Here is a 19,177-nt window from a genome sequence, read left to right on the forward strand (position 1 = left end):
CTTGGAAAAACCCTAGGAGGAAGAGTCCACCTGGTTTCTAGATGGGAACCCTGAGGCTTAGCAAGAAAAAGAGAGCTGGTGTGGTGGGGCCAGGACTGGACCCCAGTTTATACGCCAACCAACAGGACAGGGTGCCTGTTCCACCTCACCCTTGTTAAAAAGGACACTTGAGCAAAGTTTTTAAGTATTCGCCAACTTAAGAAGCAAAAATGAGACTCAGCTTCTGGTTCTTATGTGTCCGTCTTGGTTAGGATTGGACATCTTAGCATGGTTATTGGCTGTTTGCACTTACAGTTTTAGGAATTGCCTCTTCACATCCTCTGGCCCTTTTTTGCTGGATGGTTCATCTTTTTTTCTTACTGAGTTCTATGTATTATAAATAGTAACCCTTTGCTATGTGTTACAAGTCCTCCCTTCCCTCATTTTATTTCTTTCAACTTTCTGCTTTGTATTTTTTGTCAAATAGAACTTTAAATTTCTTAAATTGCAAATTTGTGAACTTTTGATGGCTTCAGAGTTTATTGTTCCTTTGAAAAAGGTTTTTTAAGAGACAGGGCCTTGCTATATTATTCAGGGTGGTCTTGAACTCCTGGGCTCAAGCAGTCCTCCTGTCTCAGCCTCCCAAGGTGTTGGTATTACAGATATGAGTTTTATTATCCTTATCTTATCCTAGGAGTATAATTTTTTGTGTGTTTTCTTATTGTTTTATAATTTCCTTTTTAACAGGTATCTGAGATTATCTTTGAAATCTTCTGTCTCTTCTAGGGTTTGAAATTTTTTAGCAAATTATTCTTTCATGATTTTAAAAATTTCCTTTGTTTCGGTGATTAAAGAATTATTGAGGAAATAAGCTATATTTTATTAATCACAAGTCTCTGCATACCCTAGAAAAAAAATTCTAGTATAATTATTTGGAAGACATAATTATGCAGTTTTAAGAGTCCTCAGATTAAAGGCACTGTTTTAAAAGCCTGAGGTTAGAAAAGGAATTTTGCACCTATTCCAGGTTAATTTCTACCTATTCCAGGTTAACAGAGGTAGTCTTGTAGCAATGGCTTTTGGACAGAGCTCTCATAGTCTGTGCGGTGGTCGATTCCCCCATTTAGTTTGCAAGGATACCAGAATTAAAGGAGAGTAATGAGAAATGCTTACAGCCCATAGATGGACCTGAGGTCCCAGACAGCCAGACTGGAGCTAGAAGACCATGCTGATGTCACATGCCGCCCTGTCAGAACCCTGGGAAACCCGTGGTCTATGCTGCAAGAGATTGCCCCGTGATAGCCAGATATAACCAGGCAATAGGCATCTCAGGGGTTTGCATACGTCTAACCTTAAAAAGCCACGTGGCTGGGTGCGGTGACACACACTTGCAATCTCAGCACTTTGGGAGGCCAAGGCAGGAGGATCATCTGAACCTGGGAGTTGGAGACCAGTCCTGGCATCATAGTGAGACCCCCATGTCTCCAAAATAAATTTTGTTTTAATTAGGTGGGTACGGTGGTGTGTGCCTATAGCCCCAGCAGCTCGGGATGCTGAGGTAGGAGCATCACTTGGGCCTGAGAGTTTGAGGCTGCAGTAAGTTGTGATTAAGCCACTGCACTTTAGCCTTAGATCCTGTCTCAAGAAAAAAAAAATGGAGTCCTATTAGGAAACCACAGTGATTTGGGGGGGATGTTTTAGATCTTGAAGGAAAAAATAATAATTTGGGGAGTACTTGAACTATCAAACCTTCTCATCTGTTAGGTGCATTAGATTCCTTACATCTTTTTATTTTTTTCCTTCCTTTGAATATATAGCTACTCTCCAGAGAGACCGGATCTTCAAACATTTTACCAGGAAGCGCCAAAGGGCAATGCGAAGACGAGTCCACCAGATCAATGGACACAAGTTCATGGCCACGTATCTGAGGCAGCCCACCTACTGCTCTCACTGCAGGGAGTTTATCTGGTAAGGAGTTCCCTGACTTCTCCTCGGAGCTTCTCTCTAATAGGCTTCCTCTGGTTATGTATGACTTCAGCAGAATGTGTGATTATTTAAGAATTCTTTTGGGATCTGATTTTTGCCTTTTATTCTAATATGTTGACCCAATAATTTAAATCTCCATTACAAAAAAACAAAAAAACTAAATAGTTTATGGGTCCAAATTTTAGATATTATTTCTTTTTAAAATCATCTTGATAAAGATGCTAATGAATCATGAACTGGTCAAAAAGCATAAATCAGAGAAAAAAGATAGTGAGTCAATAAATAGACGATCAGTAAATTGGATAATCAGCCCCTAAGGACCAAAGAATAATCAACAATATTGCTTTAAGAAGGCACGAATGGCATGATGACTTATGGAAATTAATAGCACAAAGTAGTTTTCAGCCTCTTGGTATGTAGCAGAAGATAATAGCCTTCTGTGATCACATACTACAGTCTAATCCCAGACAGTTAGGAAATAAGATAATTAAACATTGAGAAATGTACAGATTTGGGGCTATAGCTTACTAGACATACAACTGAAGCTTAAGTCTCAGTGGCAAATGTAAAATAAATTTAACCAATAGATAGTTACCTTTAGTTAGCGATAAATGAAGCATACTTATTTGGAAAGGGAAGAAAGAAGCATGCCCTCACACACCCATCTCAGGAGAAAACACGGTTTAGTAGCACGAAAGCAGATCTATATTTTTGTTGTCAACGTTAATCATTTTGTTTAATGAAGGCAGAAACCCTTGGATCAGAGAAGTTTCTGAGTATTGATCAATTAATTACTTTGTATTTTGCTTTCTGTGATACTTTGGATTTTATATCTTCAGTAGTCACAACCTAGGGCTAGTTAGTATTTCTGACATTTTTAATCAAGAAACAAGTTTTGAGACCCTAAGCTGTAGATATGAAACCAACAAATGTGTCATAACATTTATTGTCTTTAGAAAAAAAAATCTATCACATTTTTTGGGGGGGAAAAAATGAGCAGCCCTAGCGTCTTTGAGCCCACGTTTCCTCTTTGCATCAGGCCGCACTCCACTTGGCCATCACCCCACCTCTCTGCGGTTCGCTGGTTTGACCTAAGAGTGCCTGCCCGTTGCAGTGTATTTCATGTCACACGTTTCCACTTCTCTCTTTTATGTGACCTGCCAGGCCCCTGTAGGCATTAGTGGTGATGGCCCCTGACCTGAACTAACATTCGTAATGGAAACTTATTTGATCATTTCACTGACTTTTTTTCCACCAAAGAAACATAAACTGCACCCAACCAGCCTTTAACGCGCCCCCCACCAAACCACACAGCCTCATACTCATACTGTCTCTCTCACACACACACACTTAAAATATTAGGTGTATGTATTACATATATGTGATTAAGAGCATGGACTCTGACTTCCAGTCTCATCACCAACTGAGTGTGTGACTTGGTCAAGTTGTGTAGCCTATCAATATCTCTTCATTTGCAAAATAGATAACAATTTTATTGTACTTGTATAATAAACTTTTATATAGTACTTAAAGTGCCAGGCCCTATTCTGAGCATTTTATATTAGAACGTTTAATCTTCATTAGAGCCCTATGTAGTAGGCACTGTTATCATTAGTCCCTCTTATGGATGAGGAAACTGTGACTCAAAGCATCAGTCCATCTGGCTTCAGAGCGTATGCTCTTACCCATGTTATTTTGAATGCTGCCTCCCATGGCTTTTTGTGAGGATTAAAAGAAATAGTATATATCAGCCGCTTGGCCCAGTGCCTGGCACATCCTATGGGCTTAGTTACTGTGGTCTTTGTTAATGAGAATGAGAATGAGAATACTCCTGATATTACCATCACCCATAGAATATATTCGGGAGAGGCAGAGATGGAAGTGGTGGGCCTGAAGGGCTTATTGTGGTGGCACCTCTGCCCACCTGTGGACTCCAGGGGTGATGGGGACACCAGGGACAAGGGCAGGTCCCCTGGGTCAGGCAGCTGCTGTAGACTCCCCTGTGTGCTTCCACAGTGTATCTGTGTCTGTTTACTTCAGCATCTGAACATTTTTATGTGAGAGAGAATAAGGCGGGAACTCTTTAGGCCGAGGCTTAATAATCCCACGTACAGATGAATTTATTGCCACTGAGGACTCAGAAATTGCCAGGGACATAGATGGAACGGGAATTGTCATTATCCACCCATTTGTATCATACGGCGCATTCTAATCCATCACATGGTTTTCTTTGTGTCTCATAGTAACAAACAATGGCTCACAAAGCACATCATCTTTGCATCTTCCCTGAAATTGTGTTTTCATAAAGGAGGAGAGGATAAAATTTGTTTTCCTTAAGGACTATAAGAGGGTTATTGCTGAAATACTTGACTGATGGTAGTTTTCTTCTCTTCAACAGGGGAGTATTTGGGAAACAGGGTTATCAATGCCAAGGTAAGAAAACATTTTAAAAATGATGTTTCATCTTGTTCCTATCTTTAAAAATGATTAGACCAAGAGAAAACAGGATATCTTCCCTTAATGTTTTTATAAATGACTCTCTGTAGGTCAAAGGAAGCCTCCATGTAGTTACAACTCTTTAGTTTGGATATATCTTAGCCATATTTTAGACAATGTAGAGGGGATGTTTTTACTTCTAAAGCCAGGATACCTAATAAAGTTTCATTGTTTAAAGTTTTGTCTCTGCAATAACGTAAGAGTACTAAAAGGTAATGTGATTATCTGAGCTTACTCTTAAATTTTGAAGATAAACTTTCGTTTTTTACAATCCGATGGATAGTAGGGTGCTGTTTTCTCTTTTTTCCCTGCTCAGGAAATATAAGCTGTTATCCAAATTGTTTTTTGAAATTTTATGATTTCAAAAAAAAGTGAGAAATGTTCAAAGTTAAGCTGTCAGTGATCTTGTAAGTTACTACGTTACATTTGTTTTTCACAATCTGAGACAAAACCAATTTACTAGTGTTCTAGCAGAATTGGAATGAAATACAATGGCAGGAATGGAAGAAGAGCCCTTAGTTAGGTGGTTTAACCAGGCCGTTCAGGCTTGCCTGTCATCTGGGCCCTCCTTAACCTTTGCAAGAGTATCATCACATAGTTTATACACATGGGACATAGAGTTTCACTCTATGGATAATTGGTAAAACAGTACCATGAATCCTAGAACAGTAGCCTACATGTGGTTAAGAAAATCTTGCCTTCTCTTCTGGAAGAGGTGAGGTAACACATTACTTCCCTTGGATGAATCCTTATTCAATCAATAAGACATACTCTTGAATCTAACTTTGACTTTACTATGTATGAATAATTCCATTGAACTTTCAAAGTTAGGAAAAAACAAATATGTAATGAATATGACAGCAATATTGACCTGCATGCTATTAATCTCAGTCCCAAGTGAAGAGATAGTTCACAAGCCAGAATCAATATCACTTTGTGGCCTGGGTCTACGAGCACAGGAGTTTGCACTGAAGTCCATGGTAGACCACCTTATGCACACCAAGATGAGTTGAGAAGCTCTGGATAGACAAGATGACAGTTTTTAGTTTAAAACATGAGATTTCTGATACATCTCTATTGGTATTTTATTTCTTTTTCTCTTTGGCCTATAGTGCCTGGATATTTGATGGCCTGATTTTCAGTGCATCACCTGCTATTTAAAGAGTAGGAAAGACTGTTAGTTAGGAGACATGCAGTCACCACTTTGTTGATGTCTCCCCAAGGCATATAAAACCAAATGCCTAGTTGGAGAGAGGTATTCCATTCTAACACTGATCAAAAGCAAACTGGCGTAGGTATTTCAGACAAAGCAGACTTCAGAACAAAGAAAATTATCAGGAATAAAGAGGGGGCAGTAATAAAGGGATCAGTTTTCCAAGAATACATAACAATTTTTATTTAAGTTTTGTTTTATTTAAAGACCAGTGTAGAGGTGGAGGTTGCAGTGAGCCCAGATCATGCCACTGCACTCCAACCTGGGCAATAGAGTGAGACTTCATCTCAAAAAAAAAAAAAAAAAAAAAAGACCAATGTAATAGTACATAACAATTTTTAACATGTATGTGTGTATGTACCTAACAACAGGCATCAAATACATGAGACAAACTAATAGAACCACGAGGAGAAATGAACAAATCCACTTCTGTAGTTGGAGACTTCAATATCTCGGTAATTGATAGATCCAACAGGCAGAAAATCAGTAGGGATATAGTTGGTCTAAACAGCATTATCACCACTAGGTAAAATTGGCATTTATAGAATACTCTATCCAACAACTGCAGTTTTCACATTCTTCTCAGGCTCACAGGGAACATTTACCAACATAGACTGCACTCTGGGCCATAAAACGTACCTTAACAATTTTAAAATAAGAGAAGCCATAAACAGTACCTTCTTAGACCACAATGGAATTAAAACTAGATATCAATAACAGAAAGATAGCTGGAAAACCCCCAAATATTGGAAGATTGAATATTGCATTCTAAGTAACACGTGGGTCAAAGAATAAGACTCAAGAGAATATAAAAAATATTTTGAGCCAAGTGAAAATGAAAATGTAACTTATAAAAATATGTATGATACAGCAAAAGCAGTGCTCAGATGGGAATATATAGCATTGAATGCTACCGTAGGAAAGAAGAAAGATCTAAAATCATGAATTGAAATTTCCATCTTAGGAAGCTAGAGAAGGAAGAGAAATTTAAGCCTCAAGCAGGCATAAGAAAAGAAATAATACAAGCAGAGCAGAAATAGGTGAAGTTGAAAATAGGAAAACAACAGAAAAAAATCCATGAAATCCAATGCTGATTCTTTGAAAAGATTAATAAAATTAATAAGCCTTTACCAAGCTAAACAGAAAAAAACCAATACCTCAAAAAATAAAGTCTTTCTGTGTGAAGGATGGTTTTCAGATCACCTCATATAAAAAGACCAGTTCTCTGGACACTTTGTTTTCTTTCTTTCTTTCTTTCCTTTCTTTCTTTCTTTCTTTCTTTTTCTTTTCTTTTCTTTTCTTTTCTTTTCCTTTCTTTCTCCTCCCTCCCTCCCCCCCCCACACACACACTCTCTCTCTCTCTTTCTTTCTGTTTGTTTTGAGACAAACTTTTGCTCTGTTGCCCAGGCTGGAGTACAGTGGCACAATCTCGGCTCACTGCAACCTCCGCCTCCCGGATTCAAGCGATTCTCCTGCCTCAGCCTCCCAAGTACCTGAGATTACAGGCGCCTGCCACCATGCCCAGCTAATTTTTGTATTTTTAAGTAGAGATGGGGTTTCACCATGTTGGTTAGGCTGGTCTTGAACTCCTGACCTCAAGTGATCCGCCTGCCTCGCCTCCCAAAGTGCTGGGATTACAGGCGTAAGCCACTGCGCTCAGCTCTCTGGGCACTTTCAATTTGGTTCTCCTGAGAATTGAATCTGATGAAAGCTAGATGTGTTTTAAGGTATAATACTATTTGCTGACATGTCACCTGTCTTTATGTAGTTAATCCTGAGACCTTCCACATGTCTTGAAGGATCTTAAGATGATGTATATTTTTATCCTGCTTCATTGCATGTGTTTATCCTTTGATGACAAGCTTGACTATCTGCACTATGTCACTTATCTAGATGAGAATAAAAAAATGTTATTCAGAAAGTTCTAAATATTTCAACAGTTGATTAAGCCATTCAACAAACATTTATTGAATGCCTCCTCTGCTGAAGGCATCATGCAGGGAATTCTGAGGGCATTACAAGGCTGAGTGGAAGGCTTGAAATGAAGGGGCAGGCTAAGGGTTGCAGGAGATGAGAAGAGGGCAAGTAGTTTCAATCTAGAAGGGCGGGTAGGGGTAGAGTATTTTCATGGAAGAGACATTTTTTGAGTTACATCTTGTCCTAAACTTAACATTTAGTTAGTTGATAGGCAAAAAGGATATTCCAGGGAGAGGAAGGGGCATCAGTAGTTTATTGGGGGCGGGGGGGCAGTGCAGATGTGCTCCAGGAAGAGCAACCCATGTAGTTTTTACTGGAACAAGTAGATCCCATAGAAGAAAGGTGACAAGTAGCTTGAGGCAGCCTCTGGAGGGCCTGGAACCTGCGTGGAAATTTGAACTCTGTTGATTGGCAGTGAATTACCATGGAAGGTTTTCGATTATGGGGGCAGGACTAGAGTGTTGGAAGAGTCCTCTGGTGGTGGGTGCAGGATGGAATAAAGTCAGGAAGGAGGAAATAAGCCCAGGACTTGATAATGGATAGTTTGAGCCCGAGCAAAGGTCCGTGTTAGGATGGCGGCCAATAGGAAGGATGGGCGCACCAGCTGCCGTCATGCGGGCCAGACAGGTCCCGTCGTGCCGGCACGGCGCAGCCCTGGTTGACTCTGCTGTAACCGGCTGGGCTGCAACCTTCTGATAAATGTATAATTGCTGGATCTAATTTCCTAGTGTGCACCTGTGTCGTCCATAAACGCTGCCATCATCTAATTGTTACAGCCTGTACTTGCCAAAACAATATTAACAAAGTGGATTCAAAGGTAAGAGGATATCAGTTTGCTGATTAAGTGTGTGTGTGTGTATTGTATGTGCTATGTCCTGCTCTCTCCCTCCCTCCCTCCCTCCTTTCCTTCTCCCCGCCCCCTAATCTCTGCTTTCCTCCCTCTGCCACTTCCCTTCCACACTCTTTGAAGCCAAGGGTGGTATTAGAAGAGAAACTTTTTTTTTTATTATAGCATTTGTATTTCTGTACTTATGTGGCATCATCTGTCCTTGTGAGGACCCCATTAGTGGTTGTCTGGGTGTAAGCTATATGGATTGGTTCTACTCATTTGGAGAGACTTTTGGCAGAGTAAAAGGAGCCCTGAACTTGGCATCTGACAGCCTGGGTTTGAATGCTGAATCCAGCTTCTGTTAGCTATCTTCTCTGTAAGCCAAGGCAAGGCCCACAAACTCTCTTTGCCTCAGTCTTAAAACAGGATCAGTGCTTCCTCACACAGTTTTTATAAGCTAAACAAGATAGAATTGATGTGACACGTATATTAATAACTGTAAATTATGCTTCCTAAGTAAAAAGATTGCTGGCTTTCTCCAGCCTCTTAAGAAATGTCAGGGAAGATGTGTGTGTGTGCGCGTGCGTGTGTGTGTGTGTAAAAGCCTCAACATCATTCTTGCCACTCCTTTTGCATTCATCTGCAATAGGCATACATTTTAATGGAAGTGAAAGCAGATGTAGTGTTGCTGACACTTAGCAGTAGATTTGCAGATGCATTGAGAGAGTAACTCTGGAACACAGTGGTTCTTTATAGTACACCTATAGGATTGCGTAAGAGGTATAAACCATAGCTTTTCCAGGAAAAGAGGCCAGAAAACTTTGAAGAGGAGTAATGACTGCCCTACTCCTTTTCATGCATGGATCTGTTGTTATAGCATCAAACTGTGGTGTGGACTGCAGAGCACATGCCTAGTGGAATTATTTGCTGGAAACTGAGATTTAACTCAGATTGTCAGATTGCAAATGCCAGGCAAAGAAAGACTGGAAGGGCTGAATAAGTAGTCACTTTAACATCACTTTGGAATACACTTCTTCTGTGATTCCATGGCCTCTGAGTCTCTTTTATTTTTTCTCCTGTGATACAATGTCTAAAAGAACTTATAGTGATAGCAAGTATATATAGTGTGTAAAAGACCCATTTAATCCTGAAGTTTAAAGGTTCTGGGACACAGATGGGGGTGTTAGGGGATTGGCAAGGAGAAAATATGGGCTGAATATGAAAGACGAAGTGAAAATATTAGTTTCTGTTTCTCAAAATGGCTAATGTGACCTAATGCGTCTCTCATGTTTCTGTCTTGTCCTGTTCATTAGAAAATGTGCTTAGTCTGGTTAATAAGACCTGAGTACTGAACTGGGGCTGAGTACAGTAAAATAATACACCTAGCGTAGTAACACTTTGCATTTGACAAGCTCCTATTACAGTTTTTACAAAGGACGTTGGTATGAAATTTTAGCTTGTGTCCCTTTGTTTCCTATTTTATAGATTGCAGAACAGAGGTTCGGGATCAACATCCCACACAAGTTCAGCATCCACAACTACAAAGTGCCAACGTTCTGCGATCACTGTGGCTCATTGCTCTGGGGAATAATGCGACAAGGACTTCAGTGTAAAAGTGAGACCCGGAGGTGCTGGGTACCCGCCTCTTCACGGGAACACTACACCGCAAGCTTTCAGAATTCTGTGGGCTCAGAATCTGTCCTAGAACTGAAGGTTTTAGATATGTTGTAAATGAACATCTTAGTCATTTTAAACTTACATGTTGCTTGTCAGGCGTGTAAAGAGAAGTACACCTGATGCCCACATTTTCTAACCGTAGGACATTAAATGTTACATTCTGTGATCCAGCTCGCTAGCTATCAAGTAGAGGCTAGACGCTGTACTTTAATAGGTGTTTGGAAGACAAAAAGATGGGATCTTGGTCAGAAATAGAAGACGGTTGAGTCAGGTGAGACACTACAAAGAAAAAATAAATAAAAATTGAAAAGAAATGGAAGATAGGAGGAGGTGAGATGGCCAAATGAGAAGGTTGGATTAAGAGTTAAGAACTGGCAGGAGAATAGATCTGATGACCTCACCAGAAATAAGCAGGAATTCAACATAAAAAGAGCTGCCCTGGGTCTTCTGAAGGAAGCCTCTGATAGAGATTGGAGACACGGGTAGAATGAAGGAGGCCAAAGCCTTGCTTGTGCGCTTGCATCTCACCAGCTGTGCCCAGTGGAGAGCGTTTGGAGCTGTGGACCTAGCAAAGGCTCAGAGGGTGTGAGAGCTGATCCCTGACTTGTTAGGAGTTAGGGAGCTGTTGGCCCTGAGCCATCTTGCATGGAAATGTAATGATCTGACTGCCGTGGGGTGCACCTGAAGCCTTCCTTATCAGACACACCCTGAGCCGCAAGTTGAGGAGAGCAATGGGGAGGTAGAATTGGCAGGAGCGCAGACAGACAACTTCCATTGACTGCTTGCACTTATGAAGCCTGCTTCTGTCAATAAAAAGGGGCCAGTCACTTGTCTTTAAGAAGGGCACATTCTTCTATCTCTGTAGAACACCATTTAATAATTTTTTTCTCGTAAAACCAAAACAGTAGCCAGATCATGGATAATTTGTAGGGCATTGGTCCAGGTGCAGCTTGATTTTAGCTTGATGGTCTCACCTGGGTGTGGGTTCCTAGTGGGAAGTCCTTTTCTGCTTTGCATGGTTGCTGCTGATGTGCAGAGCCGTGCATGGGGCCCGTCAGCATTATCCTTGTCCCTGGTGGCCTGAGGGTAGCACACCTGCAGCGATCCAGCTCCTGTGATTTTTGCTTTTGTGGTCACGTGGTGGTTTTGAAAGGCTTCTGTAGGCTTGTGTGTCTTACACCTGTCTTCCTGAGAGAGGTGGGTTTCCCATGAAGCTAATGAAGCGTAAGTCTCAGGGCTCCTCTCTCTCAAGGGCATCTTCCAAAGCTCTCTACTTGATTTGGTGTTCTTTTTCTTAAAGAGGGTCTCCTAAACTATGTAAATTCAGGCCCCACAAAACTTGGATCTGTGTGTGCTTCCCAGATGGACTGACTCCGTAAAACAGGAATGTATTGCTTGTAGCTTCAGTTTCACCTCCCATCAGCAGGGCCCATGTCAAAAAACTGTCTCAGAATTTGCTCTAGCTGACATCTCAGATCCTTCATCGTCCCAAGGCAGCTTCCTGTGCCCCAGGAGCTCAGCCGCTTTGCTCGCCTCTTCAACTGCCATTCGTACTCTGACCTTCAAAAGTTTTAAGAGTTGTTGCCTTTCCACCCTGTGAAGCAGTTAGAACCATAGGCTGCAAATGCTGAGAACCACAGCCTCACCGGATGCCCATCTCTGTGCTGTGGGGGCTGCCCAACCACAACAGTACTCAGAAAGAAAGCTGCATAGAGAGGTTTTTCTTGTAGAAACACCATTTCCATCCTGTTTGAACAGTGATCTACATGTGGCATTTAGACAGCTACCTTTTATTTCACTATTGAGAGACAGAAAGAAAATAATACAGTTGATGTGATTCTTTGTTATTTAATTGCCTGTGAATTGCCACTGTGATAAACGGTTTAATCTTTATATTAGATCACACTTAAGTCAGCAAAGCCTGTTTCATGTGATTGAGATGAATGGGTTTCATCAAATCATGGTGAAAAAAAATGTATTTGAAATATATTATTCTTTAGTATGGTGGACTGCTTCTGCAGAAAATGGAAATAGATAAAACATCAGGAACTGTTATTAGCGTGAGCTTAATTTTATGAGAAAATGATATGTTCAGCTGGTAGAAGTCCTCTGTCATAATCTTTCAGGCTATTAAAGTTCTCTATTGCAGCACGTGCTGACCTGGTTCCTTTCTGAACATGGATTCTGTTTTCCTCTTCCCTCTAGTATGTAAAATGAATGTACACATTCGATGTCAAGCAAACGTGGCCCCTAACTGTGGGGTAAATGCGGTGGAGCTTGCCAAGACCCTGGCGGGGATGGGTCTCCAACCCGGAAATATTTCTCCAACCTCGGTGAGACTTGGCTTTTTTTCCATGTATCATAATTTAGAAGTTGTTCAGTTGTGGTGAGCCCAAATGAGAGCATGTGGCCTCATCAAAGTTCCTAATCTCAGCAAATACAACAAACAGATTTATTGCCTTTTGCTGTCACCCAGGCTGGAGTGCAGTGGCACAATTATGGTTCAGGGCTCAAGGGATCCTCCTACCTCAGCCTCCTGAGTAGCTGGGACTGCAGGTGTGCACCACTATGTCAGGCTAATTTTTTATGTTGTTTTTTTTTTTCTTTTTGTAGAGATGGAGTCTCACTTTGTTGCTCAGGCTGGTCTCAAACTCCTGGGCTCGAGCGATCCTCCCACTTTGGCCTCCCAAATTGTTGGGATTACACAGATGTGAGCCACTGTGTCTGGCTGAAATCACATTTTTCATAGCAATTTGTTTTACAAATAAGATTCTATGTACAGTTATATGACTAGAAATAATGAGCATGGGAAACAAGTAATAAACAGAAAGAAGAAGGACTTTTTTTCCTTTCTTTTCTTTTTTCTTTTCTCTATTTATTTTTTGAGACAGAGTCTCACTCTGTTACCTGGGCTGGAGCGCAGTGGTGTGATCTTGGCTCACTGCAACCTCCACCTTCCAGGTTCAAGCAATTCTCCTGCCTCAGCCTCCCAAGTAGCTGGGATTACAGGCGCCCACCACCACGCCCGGCTAACTTTTGTATTTTTAGTAGAAATAGGGTTTCTTTATGTTGGCCAGACTGGTCTTGAACATCTGATCTCAAGTGATCTGCCCACCTCAGCCTCCCAAAGTGCTGGTATTACAGGCGTTAGCTGCCACGCCTGGCCTCTCTTTTCTTTTTAAAAGTCAGCTTTCTGTCAGTGTGGTCTGATGAAAGCCTAAAACCCAGGGTCCTGGGTTATGCTCTTGGCTGGGGACCAGGCAGGACAGGTTACCGGTAACTGTGGGCCTCAGCTTCCTCACCTCTAAAGGGGTTCAACTCAAAGATCTCTGAGGCTCTGCACAGCCCTGGAATCCAGCAGTTCTGCAGTTTTTGTTTATGATTGTGAATTTATCTTTCACATTCAGCAACAGACAGGAGTCCCTCCCTCTGGACTCTCAGGAGTGGGTGGAGTTGTGTCAGTTGCAATGGACATGTTTTTGTCAGCACTCTCCCTGAATGACCTCCATCTGCTGTCATCCACTAGCACAGTGGCTGCTTCCCAAGCCCATGCCTTACTGCTGCCTTCCTGGTCAGCGTCTGCAGAGCTGGGAAATAGCCACGGCCATGGGTGTAAGATCTGAATGGTGTAGCTTGGTGCTCAGTTCAGGAAAATGATCAACTTAACTAATCTGTAGGTACTGAGGGAGGGAAGTACAATCACTGTGAGGTTCTTGGTATCCTGAAAATGTCAGCACTAGCCACCTCATTTCCTCTTTACTGACAGACTCCTGCCTGGTAGGTCAGGGACCTTCATTGACAATGTGTTTTTTGGTTTCAGGAAGGCACTGGGAAAGTCTATCCGGTCAGTCTGTCTTGTGGGTGGGCAGGCAGGAAGCCAGTATTGTACAGGGATTGCTAATGGAGGGGGCAGTTGTTCCTGAAGAGCAGAGATGAAAGATGTTGGCCTGAACCAGGGCTTCTAAGATACAGTAGGAATAAGATAAGGCCATGCAGCATAATCTTTAGGAATGGACGGTGCACTTGTCATTTGAATCAAGTATCCTTAATACCATGATATCCAGCACCTGGCTGGATGTTAGGCTTTTGCTCTGTTGTCTAGTGGTAGCTTATCTTATAAATATCTCAAGGTGGGCCAGCTGCAAAAGTCACCTTGCCTTCAGGTAGCAACATCCTCACATACTCAGTGGGATAGGATTGGAAGGCCAACTGAGGCAGCCACACTTACTTTCCATTCATTGTGTTGAAACTGGAACTGTCATCATGCTGGCAGGAGTGTAGATTGATCAGTCTTTGTAGAGGGCAAGTTGGCTGTGTATCAGAAGTCTTCAAAATTAGCACTTTGGCACAAGGAATTCCATTTGCAGGAAGTTATATTAAGAAAATGGATAATGATAATGATAACACAGCTTAAGTTTATTGAATATGCCAGGCACCAGTCTAAGTGCTTTATATGCATTTGTTCATTTAGGCCTCCTAATGACTCAGGTGACAGATGCTTTAACCGTCTCTTTGTTAGAAGAGGAAACTGAGGCAGGGATAGGCTGGGTGGGTAACTTGCTCAGGGTCCCAGGTTAGGTCACAGAGCTGTTATTTGAATCCAGGCAGCTTGCTTGAGAGCTAGACTCTTAATTACTCTGTTTTGAAGATTTGCGTGAAGTGGATTCACTATGGTGTTACTCATTATGGTGAAAAATGGGAGATGCGCCATATTGCTAATGACGGGAATAAATAAATTGTGAGATATCCATGAAATGAATATTGAAGAGCCATTAGAACTCATGTTCTTGAAAGATATGCCCATGACAAATTTGTAAATACAAATGTGTGTTATGAAACAATAACTAGATTACATTTTAAAAAATTAACCAAGTATAAAAACGTGTGTGTGTGTTATTTATGCATAGATACAGATCTCTTTGGCAGGGTACTGGTGAGATTTTAGGTATTTAAAATTTTATCCTTCATGATTTCGATCATGGTTCTAATATCCACATTGGACTTCTATTTCTTCTTTATAATTTAAAATATTGGTTAAAAAAATGTTGCTCTATGTCCTGATGCTGAATGATGCTTGAATCTCTGAGCAGACATGAAAACTGCTCTCTGTAAAAGTGGACACTAGGTGGCGCTCGTGGAGTCAGACCTTCCTGTGGAAAGCCACCGCAGAAGACATCTGAGGGACCACACAAGGCATTGGTGTTTCCATGTACTTCCACTTGAGCGCAAACTGTAACTCTGTAGCTTAGATGCATTTTTAATTGACATTTTACATAAAGCAGTAAGCACAGATACAGAAGCTGATACTGAGGGAGTTTCGAGTGGCAGAACCAAGCATCTGTCGAGCTCAATTGATCTTTCTCCCACATTATACTGGGAGTGAGACTGCTCTCAGCCAGTGGGGTCTTCGTCATGCATGGGTGCTCCATGCTCCTGCTGCGATTTCTGACTTAATGTGTTTTTACTCTTTCAGAAACTCGTTTCCAGATCAACCCTAAGACGACAGGGAAAGGAGAGCAGCAAAGAGGGAAATGGGATTGGGATTAATTCTTCCAACCGACTTGGTATCGACAACTTTGAGTTCATCCGAGTGCTGGGGAAGGGGAGTTTTGGGAAGGTGAGTCTTGGCTTTAACTATTTGGGTTGAAGTAAGTGTGCTCTGTGTATGGGTTGGGGGTGTGTGTGTGTGTGTGTGTACATGCTCACATTTTGCACACGCCATTCTCTTTCTTCCCCTTGTGTGCACACATCCTGAGACCCCGAAGAGGACCCACTCATGCTCCCTCCTTGTGCTTCGCCATAGGTGATGCTTGCAAGAATAAAAGAAACGGGAGACCTCTATGCTGTGAAGGTGCTGAAGAAGGACGTGATTCTGCAGGATGATGACGTGGAATGTACGATGACCGAGAAAAGAATCCTGTCTCTGGCCCGCAATCATCCCTTCCTCACTCAGTTGTTCTGCTGCTTTCAGACCCCTGTAAGTATGCATTGCATTCACTGCGCCAACAGCCTCTTTTCTTAAAGAGCTGAGACAATAAGGTACTGGAGATTTCATAAAGTTGAGTATCAGAAATTTTGGAGGATGGGCTCCCAAGGCAGGGCCATACAGAGGTATTGGTGACTTCTGACAACCTCTGGAGGAAAAATGGAAGCCAGTGAATTCACCTTTTCCTTGTGCTGTCCCGGGGAAGGAGGACTGAGAGGGTTGTGTGTCCCAGGATTGAAAAGGTCATCATGCATACGTCTTATCTAGGTGAAGTGAAGGTGAGTGAAGGTTACAGAAGTCTAAGAACAGAGACAATGCCATGGGCAGATTATCTTGATGAATTTGGCTCTGACTCTGCTTTTAAATACTGGGCTGGTTCTGACCTGGGCACAGGAGTTTAGAAGAGAGGTCTGAGAGGACCCAGAGAGGTGCTTTGATTTGGAACATCCCAGGGCATTGCTCCTTCCCTTAATAATGACCCTTTGCCTGATACCATGGACTGGTCTTAGAATTCGAATCTGTCTGCCCTATAATGGTGTGGCATTTAGGAATGCTTCTGGCTGCAGTTAATGGAACACTTGACCAGCAGTGGTTTAAACAATAAATAGAAAGGATGGGTTTGGTTCATGAGTATAAACTTTTTTTTTGTTATTTCACATAATGAGAAGTCTGGTGGTAACAGTGCTGTGGTTGGATTTGTTGCTTAGTGACACTGGCCGTGTCTTTCCAGGGTGTTTGCTGCAGCCCTAGATGCCACACCTTGGCATGACGGCCTTTAAAGCAGAAAGCACAAGGGCAGGGGCCAAAGGCCTACATGGCCAGCCTCCTTTTATCAGGGAGGAAAGATCTTTCCTAGACTTGGGTCAACTGCCCTGTATGTCTGTTCTCACATTGCTACAAAGAACTACCTGAGACTAGGTAATTTATGAAGAAAAAAGGTTTAATTGACTCTCAGTTCCATAGGCAATACAGGAAGCATGGCTGGGGAGGCCTCAGGAAACTTCCAATCATAGCAGAAGGGTGAAGGAGAAGCAAGCAGGGCTTCACATGGCAGCAGGAGGGAGCGCAAAGGGGGAAGTGCTGCACGCTTTCAAACGACCAGATCTCTGAGACTTCACTATCATGAGAACAGCAAGGGGGAATTACCTTGCTGTTGTGCCTCATGATCCAGTCACCTCCCACCAGGCCCTTCCCCCAACATTAGAGATTACAATTCAACATGAGATTTGGGTGGGGACACAGAGCCTAGACCATATCGTACCCTTGGTGAGCGAGGCTGGAAGAGCAACTATCAGGCCATGATGAGCTGGCAGAGCACGACTGGCTCACACCAACCTTGATTCAGCCTCTGGAGCCAGGCATTCTGCTTCTATTTAGAATCGGGCTCAAAATTGGGCTTCTGGAGTCAATGAAGAGGGAAAATGGCCCTGGAGAAGGCACCAAGACAGTCTGCCACAGATGTCTGAGAATCTTGCTGTCAAAACGCATTCTGGGAGAATGAATTCTGGGCATGTTCCTGGACTATGACACCATCAAGGAAGTAGGGGATTCCAGGGGAGTGGGACAGGGGCATCTGACCCAGTCAGGGAGGCTGGCAATATATCTCTATGGCAGGTAGAGCCATGCTGGTACCAGACGAGTGAGTTAGAATTAGGCAGAGAATGAAGGTGAGTGTGTCATACAGGGTCAATAGCACACCATGGGTCTGGTGGTGAGACAGAGCATCAGGTGTGAAGCAGGCTCAGCACACGCAGCATATTGAGGTTGAGGAGGGGCCTGGTGAGAACTGAGACAGCCAAGGCTGGCCAGGGCTAGGCCATGAAGAGCCTGGCAGGCTGCATTAAGGGATTTGGGTTTAGTCCTGAGAGCAATGGAAAGTCATGGAAGAAGCTGAAGCAGAAGAATGACATATCGGATTGTATATTTTAATTATGATAATCTAATTTCTTGCAATAGGGAATATAAGCATCCTCCAAATATTCATATCTTTTCTCCGAAAGAAACAATTATTGTTCATTTTATTTCTAGCCTTTGAATTTTCTGCACATAAAAGCATATATGTACAGCACACACAGGCATACATATTTATCTTAAAAACACAAATAATAGTATACTTTGCCCATCATTCTATATTTTTAAAATTTAATTAATCTATTTTTTGACACAGAGTCTCGCTCTGTCACCCAGGCTGGAGTGCAGTGGCGCTTATGGCTCACCGCAGCCTCAACCTTTCAGGCTAAAGCTATCCTCCTACCTCAGCCCCGTCAGAAGCTGGGACGTACAGGCACATGCCACCACACCTGGCTAATTTTTGTATTTTTTGTAGAGATGGGGTTTTGCCATTTCCCAGCCTGGTCTCCAATTCCTGGGCTCAAGCAATCCACCCACCTCAGTCTCTCAAAGTTCTGGGATTACAGGCATGAGCCACTGTACCTGGCCACTTTATTTCTTTTAAGACACAATATTAATAGTGTATATTGGAAATTGTTTTGTATTTCCGTATACCATGCTGCCTCATTTTTAATGGCTGTATAGTACTCCGTTTTAGAACATGATGTAATTAAACTTGTCTTCCTCTGTTGCTATCTATGTATTGTGTTCCTAGTCTTTTATTTCAGTCATTGTTGCAGTGAGTCCCCTGCACTTTTGTCTTTGTGTGCTTTGCTGGTATTTCTGTATGACATATTATGAGTAATAGTATCGCTTGGTCAAAGGGTGAATACATTTCACATTTTGATTGAGTCCAGCTGCCCCTCTTCCCCATTGTGGTTAAAGATAGCGAACATTTTATCGCCCATGTACCACACATTGTTCTAAGTGCTTTATGTCTCTTATCTCATTTAATCCTTACAGTAACCCTATGAAATAAGTTGTTATTATCACCCATTTCACACATGAGAAAACTTAGGTACGAAGAAGCTTAGTTCCTAAGTGGCAGAGAGGGTTTGAAGCCAGGCAGTCTGACAGCAGAGTCCAGGCAGGCTCTTCCCTCCTTACTGAGCTGCGTCTCTAAATTCACATTCCCAAAGCTTGA

At 42.2% G+C, this 19,177-nt stretch overlaps 1 protein-coding gene across 3 annotated transcripts in view; it reads left to right on the forward strand.

The window, feature by feature from the left end:
* Positions 1–19,177, forward strand: part of PRKCH (protein kinase C eta) — a 237,209-nt gene that overhangs the window by 120,458 nt on the left and 97,574 nt on the right. For all 3 annotated transcript variants that reach the window (XM_064374909.1, XM_064374910.1, XM_064374911.1), the window contains 7 exons: positions 1,797–1,947; positions 4,364–4,398; positions 8,380–8,468; positions 9,966–10,095; positions 12,363–12,490; positions 15,631–15,774; positions 15,961–16,134. In XM_064374909.1, coding sequence (XP_064230979.1) covers positions 1,797–1,947; positions 4,364–4,398; positions 8,380–8,468; positions 9,966–10,095; positions 12,363–12,490; positions 15,631–15,774; positions 15,961–16,134 — 851 coding nt within the window. The remainder of the gene's footprint in view (positions 1–1,796; positions 1,948–4,363; positions 4,399–8,379; positions 8,469–9,965; positions 10,096–12,362; positions 12,491–15,630; positions 15,775–15,960; positions 16,135–19,177) is intronic.

This window comes from Aotus nancymaae, unplaced genomic scaffold (assembly GCF_030222135.1).
Source record: "Aotus nancymaae isolate 86718 unplaced genomic scaffold, 86718_ANA_hifiasm-v0.15.2.pri h1tg000011l, whole genome shotgun sequence".
Taxonomy (NCBI): Eukaryota; Metazoa; Chordata; class Mammalia; order Primates; family Aotidae; genus Aotus; species Aotus nancymaae.